The 11,831-nt window shown below is 40.8% G+C and overlaps 1 protein-coding gene across 3 annotated transcripts; it reads left to right on the forward strand.

Moving 5' to 3' along the window:
* The first annotated feature begins 266 nt into the window (after positions 1-266).
* hhatla (hedgehog acyltransferase like, a) lies at positions 267-8,405 on the forward strand. Of its 3 annotated transcripts, XM_085254924.1 has the most exons (13): positions 267-460; positions 1,447-1,574; positions 3,006-3,073; positions 3,172-3,285; positions 3,715-3,735; positions 3,974-4,168; positions 5,021-5,230; positions 5,560-5,731; positions 6,027-6,171; positions 6,281-6,316; positions 6,408-6,609; positions 7,481-7,622; positions 7,890-8,405. In XM_085254924.1, exons 2-13 carry the CDS (start codon positions 1,469-1,471, stop codon positions 8,030-8,032), a joined length of 1,554 nt encoding a protein of 517 aa, XP_085111050.1. In that variant the 5' UTR covers positions 267-460; positions 1,447-1,468; the 3' UTR covers positions 8,033-8,405. The 3 variants fall into 3 exon arrangements, with proteins under 3 accessions (XP_085111050.1, XP_085111051.1, XP_085111052.1); XM_085254925.1 differs by lacking the exon at positions 3,715-3,735 and having other exon boundaries at positions 7,890-8,404; XM_085254926.1 differs by lacking the exons at positions 267-460; positions 1,447-1,574; positions 3,006-3,073; positions 3,172-3,285 and having other exon boundaries at positions 3,331-3,730; positions 7,890-8,404.
* Positions 8,406-11,831: the final 3,426 nt, after the last annotated feature.

Below are 11,831 nucleotides of genomic sequence, written 5' to 3' on the forward strand. Positions count from 1 at the left end.
CATCTAACCGGAAAACGTGAAAGACTTGGGTCTGTAACAGTAAGTGCAATCATATTTCATTGCACTTTTAACATCCGCATATAATTTATCAAGTCAGATTCATTCTATCTTTGATTGGCTCTCAATTAGGCTAATTGCTACTGATTGACTTTCTTTTTTCGACGTTATAAACCATGTTTGTGAGTAAGATCCGATGGACACGGTGTGGACCACCCCTCATTGCGGTGCAGTAGTGGTGGATAAATATATCACCCCTCCTCCTCCTCCTCCTCCTCCTTTCGTTGGGTCCGCAACATCCTGACTGCCAGAGGCTGGTGATCAGAGGCAGCGGCAAAGCCCCCGCAAGACGAATGAAATGAAATCTGCTTTTGCCGCCACCTGCTTTCCCCCAATTTCTTTGGTCTACTGAAGAACTGGCTGTAGTGCTGCCCTCATCCTGACGGTGTAAAGCGGATATAAGGTTAGTAAAACAAGTCTTGTATTAATGCAAAGTGATAAATATGACGGAAACCACCAGGGGGGAACAATCAGAACAAACAGCCGGTGTGTTATCGACTCTGTGCGCACAGAGCATTGAAAAAGTAAGCCTCAATTTGTATGCATGCCGCTTTGCGGGGGATCTGCATAGCCATGGTTACATCTTGGCACTGGCATGCCACACTTGTTCGTCCAACTCCTTTAAGTTCAACTCAAAGTGCGCTACATGAGCATGAAGCACACGCCCTAACACAGCCAGGAACCCGGGCTGTCCACCTGAAAACTAACGGTTTTCCCACTCCAGTGCGCCATTCTTGGCCATTCCAGTTAGGGCTAATTATTCTGTGAAGTGAGTCCCCAGCGCCTCCCAGATCACATAGCACTGCAGCTGCCCTGCTGTACAGCAAACCAACTGCAAGACAGTACTATAATAGGAAGGAGAGGTAGGGTTGCGCAGCTGACGGTGCTGATTCCGAGGAGCCAGAGCTCTGAAGTCCTATTTAAGTCACTGGGCTGTCGATCCGGGAAGCTTATTAGTAAAATACCACCTCGGTGAAACACCCCGGTCTGTCTCAGACCAGTCAGGAACTTGTGTTATTACTGCGCTGACCCGTTTTTGTGGGTGTATAGTTTCTATAGGCACAGGCTGATTTCCACTGGGTAACACTGCCAAGGACATCTACCATAAAAATTAACTGTACTGGGTTTCTCCTCATGTTTTGTCCGGTTAATCCTGCGGAGCATTTTATTTATCGAGGAACCTGTCAACGTGCATGCTTTCATACTGACATGTCACAGCAAACTACAATGTAACAATTTCCAAAGAATAACCTGGTTCAGTAAAATAAACCTTTTAACCCTGCATTTCTCTCAGAGCTTTCCTTTTTTTGTTTTGTTTTCTGTTCATTTATACTGGTTCCCTTCACTTAGGTCTAACATTATGTGGCTGATTGCTTTTCAACCCATTAGGCTTCAAGTGTGCAGATTCACCATGGGGATCAAGACTGCCCTCCCTAGATATGAGCTGTATCTCTACACAGCTGTACTTGCTGTGGCCTTGATATGGGCAGGCAGTTGGATATTTGAAGCTTCAAGTGGTGAGTGCACAACGTGTCAAGAGATGTCCGGAGTGCATGCATGCGCGCGCACACACACACACACACACACACACACACACACACACACACACACACACACACACACACACACACACACACAGGCTGTCGGTGTAACTGAGAAAGTCCGAAAAAAAAAATCAATATCACAGTGCTTTAACATTTATAGAGGTTAATTGAAATCCACTGATATTCCCTAAAGTTGGAGAGAATGGACACTTTTATGCACCTACTATCAGCTTTAGGAGCACAATTTTCACTCATGATCTGATAAATGTCACTGAAAGCCAAGTGACAATGCAATTCAATTTCAATGCAATTTAAAAACTGCCTCAAAAAGCACCGTCCTACATCCTACAACAGTGCTCTATTTAACCTAAAACAGGGCAGAACAAAGTTCATTTAGTAGATGAAAAGAGACTGCTTCCCCCCCTGCGTGTTCTTATTATGTGAAGACAATTTGAAAAAATGGTCCACTTACTCTCTAATTATTTCCCAGATGGAGATATTTCTGACTAAGTTACACTGAGCCAACTAACTCCAAACCCTTCATCCTGAAATAACACCAAATGTTTGCATGCATTCAGACTATGACATGCTTCGACCAGCCTCTTCACAAACTGATCTGAGTGGACTGAGTGCAATCGGGTGACTGGTGCTGTCTGTCACCGTCTGTGCTGTCATACAGTCTAGATGTCAATCATCATTTTAGTCCAGATATTTTTTCTCCTTCAGTCTCTGTCTCTTAAAATGGTCATTTGTAATACTCAGGTCTGCATGCTACAGTAGCACTGTATACTGGCAATAGTAGTTTGGCTGTGTTCCCAGAAGTAAGAGGCTTTCCCCGAATGACCCTTACATTTTGAGGCTTCTCCAGCTTTGGCTGGAAAAACCTACTCCCCACTGTGGTGGTGGTGGTGTAGGTTGATCACATTTGTTGCTACACTGATTGCTTCAACTTTGGTCACCACTGCGATTGTTTTTGGTGTTGTGTTTGTCATTTATGTGTTAGCGCTTTGTTCAGGTTATATAGAAAACTACTCTCCTGCAACAAGATTATGTCTACATGAGACTAGATGTCAGCCTCAGAATAGAAAGCTCTGCAGTGAGTGTATTATGTAATATTTGGTGTTATAAAATAGACCAGAAGTGCTCTCAGGCCCTTAAATTTGCAATAATCCAATGAACACACCAAAGCTCTTCAAGCTGTGACTACCTGCATGACTGTTTTCTTACAGAGGAATAACCAGCTCATATAAAAATGCCCAAAACAAAGCTGCTCAAAGCCTGGATTCCCTAACACAGAGGCTTTACAGTGTCCTGCCATTACTTAAAGCTGTTTTGCATTATTAATAAAACACCTCAGCATGCACAAATGGAGATTATCATTTTTTTGTTTGTTCGTTTTTTCAGAAAATGCAAACAGAAAGACCTTCAAGGAAAGCGTCAAACCAGGATGGCATTATTTTGGCAGGAAAATGGTAAGTCCCTCTTCTTCATGTATTCTCTATACAGCTGCACAGCGCCATGTTAAGCGAGCGGTTGTTATTTGATCCTAATGCATTTTTCCTTGCTGTAGGATGCTGCGGACTTCGAATGGGTGATGTGGTTCACGACATTCCGCAATCATATCCTTTTTGCTCTCGTTGGTCATGTGATCTTTGCCAAGATATTTTCCCTGGTGGCTCCAAAGGTGCGCGGGTGTGAATGCTCACGAGATACTCCTGGGTTTTGAATAAATACACGTGCGGGCTCATGGTGTTTTCTCTGTAAATATGTATTTCACACATATTTGCATGTGCTCAAGTGTGAAGAAAGATATTACAGTAAATGCAAAGCTGCATTCTGCTGATGTGAACAGAAGGCCTTGAAGTGATTAATTAAATGTAGTTTTATTCCATTTTTATTCAATGAGATGTTTTTCTGTTCCAGAACAAAAATGTTTCTCGTGGCTTTTATTTGAACCTCAAGGCCTGACAGAGTGACTCAACACAGCATGAGCTGCTTTCTTTGATACCAAGTTCCCATCTGTTGCGTCTCTGCTGTGAATATCTGGACATATTTAAAACAGTTCATCATGTTTTAAACATGTTTTCTGTCTTGTTTCATGTTTACAATGAAGATTGGTATAAATGGATGTAAGGTAACATTAAAAGATCTTAGAATTTCACAACATTTGCCATGCATTTCATTTAAATTGTGCATATGTGGACTGTAGATTTGTTTTCATTGCCCTGTAATTTAATCTTCCCATCCTTAGGTATTTTAATTTTTTGCAGTGTCATGAGTGTTATTATACTAACACCACTCTTCATGTGTGTTCCTGAATTCTGAACTATATCCTGATATCTTGACTAATTCTGGCTCCTTCTTATCCACAGCACAGATCCTTGGTCTTTGGGGTGTATGGAGGTTTGGCAGTCCTGGTAACGATGGGCTGGACTTTCTTGGCTCTGGTTCTTTCTCATTGCATCATACTATACAGCGTGGCTATATTCAAAAGTAAATGGATGTGCTTCGCTGCAGGCTTGTGTACGCTGGCCTCCATCAAGCTGGAGCCCTTTAACTCCTGGCAGGTGAGGGAATGGTAGCAAAGTAGAAGTTTAACAACTTCACCTACTTCCAAAGTCCAGCGACGCATGTAATAAATACTACAACATTTGTGCTCGACCACCACATTTCTTCCTAATGATCCTAATGGAAGTTCTTTCTGCCCGTCCCTGAGCCTGGTTCTGCTGGAGGTTGCTTCCTGTTAAAAGGGAGTTTTTCCTTCCCACTTTCTCTCAGTGCTTGCTCATAAGGGGTCATTTGATTGTTTGGGTTGTCTCTGTATTATTGTAGGGTCTTTACCTTACAATATAAAACACCTTAAGACAACTTCATTTGTGATTTGGTGCTATATAAATAAAACTGAACTGCAACTTTTCTGGAGTTTAGCTGAGTTTGTAGGGGTGTTTCCAGGATTTTCCAAAATGTGGTGATTCAGACTCAGAAGCAGTTATTGAAGCCCACTGGAAATAAGTGAGGTTTATTAGAAAGAAACAACCAATAAAACCATTTGAAAATTGGTTGAATTTAAATGCAGACAGACCTCCAGCCTCCCTAAACATGCACTAGAAAACGTGAATGCCCTGTAGCATCATAGTTTTCACATTGCTACACACAGTTGTTGTTGGCCCCCCTTTATCCACACCACTGTGAAAGGTTTCAGCTGTAGGTGATCTTAGAAGCGTTACCAAACCGGAGAACGATCCCGAAACACTATAGATAACATTACAAATTATAGTATTTGGTCTAATATGTAATGTATGGACACATGATTACAGTACTGACAGCATACAGCTTCTGCCAGATTGTTATTGTCGTCCTTATGCAGACTGGTGTTTGAGGCTCAGAATAACTTTTATCCCCCCACTGCCCCACAACAGGAAGCCTTGGTAACTGGTTCCTTCAACCTCCAAGATATCCTGTTCTATGGCGGTTGTGGCTTCAGCATCATGCGCTGTATGAGTTTTGCTTTAGAGAACTGCGAGAAGAAGGAAGGCAACTACACGTTCTCAGACCTGGTGAAATACAACTTCTACCTCCCATTCTTCTTCTTTGGACCGATAATGACATTCGACCGGTTTCATGCCCAGGTGAGGATTGAAATCAAACGGAATATAAAGATAAACTGGTGTTTTTTAAAAAAAGAAACCCTAATATTTCTTTTAATCAACAGTAGGTACATCTATTCTTTAATTAACTATTTTATTAATGTGAATAATTAATTGGTCCAAAAATAGTTACAAATCTGTAACTCTGCTATTCTGAATGGAGTAATCGTCAAATATTCAAGTTTCTATGGAATATGGCAGGGATAGCTCAGTAGGTAGAGTGGTCGCCCCATGATCATGGGTTCAAATCCCCTGAATGGCTACCTGAGCAAGGTACTGTCCCTAGTTTAGTGGAAGCTTTTGTTCTGCAGGCAAATAACACTCAGCTGATCCGTAAAGAGAGGGAGATGTGGAACATCACCACCAAGGCCTTGTTGCACCTGGGAGGTATTCTCGTGGTGGATGTCTTCTTCCACTACCTTTACATTCTGACGATACCCAGTGACATGAAGCTGGTCGCTAAGCTTTCTGACTGGTCTCTGGGTGAGTAATTAAATCCAAAGCTTTTTCCTTTCTTTCGCACTTGCACTGAAGTTTTCTTGCTTCAGTCATTTGATTTCTTGTGGTTTGAAATAACATTGTTATTCCCTAAAATCATACTATTTCCAAGGAAAATCAGTGAAAAAATGAATAATCTAAAATTCTAATGAGACATCATTTCAAGTTAATCTGCTACTGGAGGTTTTCTCAGAGGCAGGACTTTAAATAAATGCCTGAAAAGACTGTGGGATATATTCTAATTAGGAAAGATTCAGATTTGTTTTTATGTGATTCACAGCTGGACTGGCTTATTCCAACTTGGTGTATGACTGGGTGAAAGCGGCTGTAATGTTCGGCGTCATCAACACCGTGGCAATGCTGGATCACCTGGACCCTCCTCAGCCTCCCAAGTGTATCACCATGCTTTACGTCTTCGCTGAGACGTACGTGCGACTTGCATCAGCAGTGTGAAACCACAGTGTAGTTTCTTGGTTCGCTCTGCAAAACCGTAAAATGTGTGAAAGTATTCATGAAACTTTGTGTCTTTTGTAGGCACTTTGACAGAGGCATCAATGACTGGCTGTGCAAGTGAGTGCATGGATGATTTAAATTCATGGGCATAAAGAACCGAACGCGGTATAGACAAGAGGATTTTGACTCATCGTTGTGTCACGTGCAGGTATGTTTACGACTACATTGGTGGAAATCACGATCAAATCTTCAAAGAACTTCTTGCAACCATCTGCACTTTTGCCGTCACCACCCTGTGGCTGGGCCCATGTGAACTGGTTTATATCTGGTCCTTTTTCAACTGCTTTGGTCTCAACTTTGAGCTGTGGGTGGCCAAGTTCTTCTCCCTTCCACCACTTTCTACCATAGAGGTGAGAAACGATAAGGCAAATAGTAATGCCCCTAGGCATGTTTGAGCATGGATGAAAATTCTTGCCTTGAATAACAATTTGTGTCTGATACATTTAAAGAAGAAATTAAATTACTTGGTAAAAAAATTCTTTAGAGTCTTGACACAAACACAGGAATCTATCAACATTTTGTCATCACATTTAGTCACTGGATACAGAATCTCTTCTTCATCACTGATAGTGATCTTGGTATTTAATGAGCACTGATTTTAAGTCACTCTATCACACTTTGTGGAAGCTGCGTAATGGACTGAGACAGAATAGTGTGTATTTGGTTCCTGTTTCCCCATGCCCTTCTTGTTTCTCTCCTCTTTCCCCCAACACCCCAACTGGTCACGGCAGATTTCTGTCTGGCTCTACCAGAGTTCTCTTCCTGTCTAAAGGAAGTTCTTCCTTCTCACTGTTGCCAAGTGAGCCTCAGGGGCTATTATCTAATTCTCTTTAATGTTGTACCTTTCATTATAAAGGGGAGTGAACTGGCAGTTAATAAATAAAACTGGTGGTTATCAACTTCACAGATCCATTTCTTAGTTTGATGGGCCTTAATACAGTACTGACCTGAGAGCAACAGGATCAAAAGTAAGCTGAGCGACACGATTTTGAGGTGTGGAACTATTTTTATTCATTTAAAAAGCCATTATTAAAAGAAGTGGATCTATTATATTTGCCCCAAGAATATAATAGACAAGAGAAAAGCAAAACAGATCCTAATTTAAAGATGGACTAAGCATCTATCAAACATTTCACAGGTCTGCAGGATGGCAGCAGAATTACATTTTTTCTTTTTCTGTGTTAGTTGTAATTTTGTGCTCTGTTGTGTGTCTTCTGTTAGAGTGCCATGGGTGAAGCCATGTCACGCAGGATCCGCGGTTTGTTCAATGCGGCCAACTTCTGGGCTATCGTCCTCTACAATGTTCTCTCCCTGAACAGTTTGGAGTTTGCCAAAATGGTGGGAAGGAGACTGATTTTTAAAGGTGGGGAACAACATCAGTATGAATAAAAAACAGGGTTTTTTCTCAGTTCCAAAAGCACAGGAAAACAAGAAAAGTAAAAACTTGAGGGGCTTAATGCTCCACAGATCATTTGACTTTAGCATCGCTTCTGTTTTCTTCATAGCATTAAACATTCTGTGACACAACTCTGACAGGGCTTGTTCACTGGATTATCTGCAGTATTTCCTTTAAAGTTCTGCTTTAATGTTCTCACCCCCCCTTCCTCCTTCTTCTTTGTCCTATTGTTAGGTTTTCCTCTGTCGACCCTCTCTGTGTTACTCGTGACCTACTGTGGTGTGCAGCTGGTGAAGGAACGAGAGAGACAACAAGCCTTGCTGGAAGATCCAGAGCCGGTGAAGCCAGTAGATGGTGGCAAAGAAAAAGCAGAATAACCTGGCAGAGAAACAGTTTCACAGACTTAATGGTCAATGGGCGCTCACGTGGTTCTATCCTCGGCCTTGCATGCTGTAACAGAACCATGCTGGTTAACAGCCATTCAGCACCTATATTGTTCACAAGCCGGTGTTTTTCCTTTTGTTTGTCGGAAGCGAGGCAATGATTCGAACTGTGAAAAATCCGCAAGTGCACTTGCTGTTGATAATCAACACATACTTTGGCACAAACCCACCGACAGTGCATTTAGTATTTGTATCGATCTGGACTAAAGATTGTTTAAAATCTATCTATCTATCTATCTATCTATCTATCTATCTATCTATCTATCTATCTATCTATCTATCTATCTATATATATATATATATATATATATATATATATATATATATATATATATATATATATATATATATATATGTTTAAAAGTACTTAAGGACATATAGTATTGTAAAGGAAGAATTACTTTTGGCCTGTGTGGTTCTGTTCTCCTTCACTTTTATTTCTTCTTCCTTTTTTATCACCATCTTTGTTTTTTATTTAATTGAGATGGTTGAGATCCAATCTTATTGATCTGTAATCAAGCTAAAAGGGTAAAACTTGAAGAAAACTTGAAATCAGGGCGTCATAAATGGAGTGCAATAAAGAAAATAAAAAGGGTGCTATGGAGGTCCTCCACATAGCTTGCAGCTGATTGTAATGTACAGTATAATTGTTTTACTCTTACTAAGAAAAATATATATGACGGTAAAGCACTGGTATTTTAGTTTGATTATGTATCAGATCTCCTGTGATTCTGAGTACTGAATGTAGCTAAGTCACTGGAAACCATTCAAAGAATGACTGCCTTACTCTACTACTGTCCACAGGAGATTACTGTGGGTGTGGCGTTTTGGTCCATCTCTCCTCGGCCCTCACTCACATAATAAAGACCCCCACTTGAAAGGCCAGAAGCCCAGCAGGGGACATGGGTCAGTGTTATGCTGCCTGTCAACAAAACCTGCTGTGTGTCTTCAGTGCAGCAGTCAGAGAGAGAGAAAAACTCGATGCAATGTTTTTTCCCACTTTTGGGTATTCATTAAAGGTGTTCATTTCAAATGTTTGACTTGTAATAAAGTGGTGTTTCGTCCAGAAGGGACACTCCTGCTGTGAGTTTGTTTGGTTGCTATTTGCAGTGAGATTGCTGTGTGTACATGTATGCACCTATGAGCTGTTCAGGACGGTCTGCATTAAAACATTTGAACAAATTCATTCTCTTTGAATGGACGAAAAAGGCTCTCCTGCTGATTTGTGAGACACTGCCATTCATCACCACCAGATGGCCCAGTTTGTCCAAAGTTAATTTCTGCTATTTCCTTTGTGGTTACAGCATGGATGATTAAAAACATCCAATGTTTGCTAAACTTTTCTTTTGGCCTGTCCGACAGTGTAGCAGTTGTTGTCTGAAGGCCAAAAAATGCCACACAGATTTACTTTCCCACGTGGACCATTACTGTATTTGCTATAATGGTCCACTTGATAGTTATATTTCATTAGAATTTTATCAGGATTTTTAATTTTGAGTTATTATAATGACAATGGACAAGACTGAACAGAAAAGAAAACAAAGAAAGAGAAGTTGGGAAGAAAGAAAGAGGGAGAGAAAGGGACAGAGAAAAAAAACACATCAACAACAGAAGTGGGACAAAACCACCTCTTTGCCAACAGGCTACACTACATGTCAGGATGGTTAAAACATACCCTTTTAGAAAAGCCCGGGCCAAATTAAGTAATTCACTTGTATTTGTTGATGAGTGTTCCTTTTATGAAACCAGTCTGGCCAGGCCGTATTATGAGGTGGGTTATCTTTTCTAATCTTTTAGAGTTTTGTGACGTCAGTAACCAATACAGTGTGACACCCAAAAAGCATTGTTGGCTTCATGTTGAGATTTACTGGCACAGAGCACAGAGAATTATTTAACACGATTACCTAAACTTTTGTTATTTTTTTTAAAGCTGCTGGCAACCCAAAACGTCCGCTATGCTGAAGCTTTATGCAGCTACAATGTGTCGTCTTAGTTTATTTGTATAGTGACAAAAAAAGAAGAAGCTTGGCAAAGAATAAGGCTATGTGAGATTTTAAACTTTGAACTGTTTTGAGTTTGAGGTTCATAAATCAGACGCTGATGCTATAGTGGTGTAAACCTTTATATGGCCCGCGCATGTCAAACCTCTTTTATCTTGTGGGCCCAGAGAGCGCACTTTGAGCTTGGACCAGTGAAACTCCCCTTTCTATCATTCAATTACACGTTTATTCCCTGGGAAGGATTAATGTGAGGGGAAAAGGTGCATTTACGACAGTATTTCTTAGTTTTTCAACATGATAAATGGATTATATTACATAAAAGTTTAGGTTTCATTGCCTAGACAAATGTTTTAGTGCATATCTGTATGGTAGGTGGTGAAAAACAGGAATCTTGTTTTTGTATGGTATGGGCCGTCATGTGGGAGGTCTTTAACAATAAGAAAAACTGTAAAAGCTGTGAAATTATAGATAAAACTTTTATATCCTCCTTCACATTTTCCAAAGCCTTTCAGACCGTAGTCTTTGCTGGGCTGATTCTGGTACCCGGGGCTTTTGTTAGACATCCCTGATCATGACTTTTAATTCTATACCAGGGTTAGGCCACTCCAGGCCTCGAGGCCCGGTGTCCTGCAGATTTGAAATCTCACCATGGGTAAACACACCTGAATCAGATGATTAGTTCATTATCAGGCCTCTGGAGAACTTCAAGAGATGTTGAGGAGGTCATTTAGCCATTTGAATCAGCTGTATTGGATCAAGGACACATCTAAAACCCGCAGGACACCGACATTCGAGGCCTGGAGTTGCCCACCCCTGTTCTATACCTTCTACATATATGTGATGCACTGGTCACATTTTTCAGACTCGCTTTCAACCACTAGATGCCAGTACTGTTTGTCACTTAGTATACATTGTTGTTGCAAATCACTTAATGTTGGCACATGTATACATACATACATATGGAATAAGTAAAATGTGGGATATCACATAATAATAATAATCCTCATTTATACCAGATGTATAAAATATTAAAACTTTTGCTTGTTTTTTGTAATTGTGGCTGAAACAGTTTGAAAAATATTTTAATCACAATGGAACTAACCCCGGCACTGTTTTTATACACCAACTGTGAAGATTTCAGTTGAAGGAGCAACTACAGACTGATGATCTGGAAGGGATCTGTCAGAGCTAGAATTAGGAAAACACAGTACAGGTATTACGATAAAAAAGAGAACACAAAGCAGTTGACCCACAGTCCATCAAAGCCTCATCAGGCGAGTCATATTAATTTTTTAAACTAACAAATATTAAAACTTCGGATATTTCCTCCCTCTGTATATATTTGTTTTATGATATGAGTCGGCACTACTCATATACTCCTATACCTCTATTAATATACTTACAATATGATAAACTGACTCTGTGTGAGGCCAGTGTGATCACAAATTAAATCAATATTTGATTACGTGTGTGTGAAAGTGTCGCTGTGATCAGACCCAGCGAAGCTGCTCGATGAGTTGTTCTTCTGGATTTAACAGCCCCGGTCATTCAGCTGTTTGTGGGGGTCTGTGTGGTGCAGCAGAGGATAGGTCCCCCTGTCCACCAAGTTGGATGCCTCAGCTTTGTGAGGGTCCTGTCTATAAATACCCCTGACTTGCGTAGTGGCTGACAGCCACAGACAGCTGCAGCCACAAGCCATCCAACTACACGAGACTATTCAGGGCAAACTGAGC

Source organism: Mchenga conophoros, linkage group LG18 (assembly GCF_057382185.1).
Source record: "Mchenga conophoros isolate Kocher_MC1m ecotype Shallow Benthic linkage group LG18, M_conophoros_male_GT1.1, whole genome shotgun sequence".
Lineage (NCBI taxonomy): Eukaryota > Metazoa > Chordata > Actinopteri > Cichliformes > Cichlidae > Mchenga > Mchenga conophoros.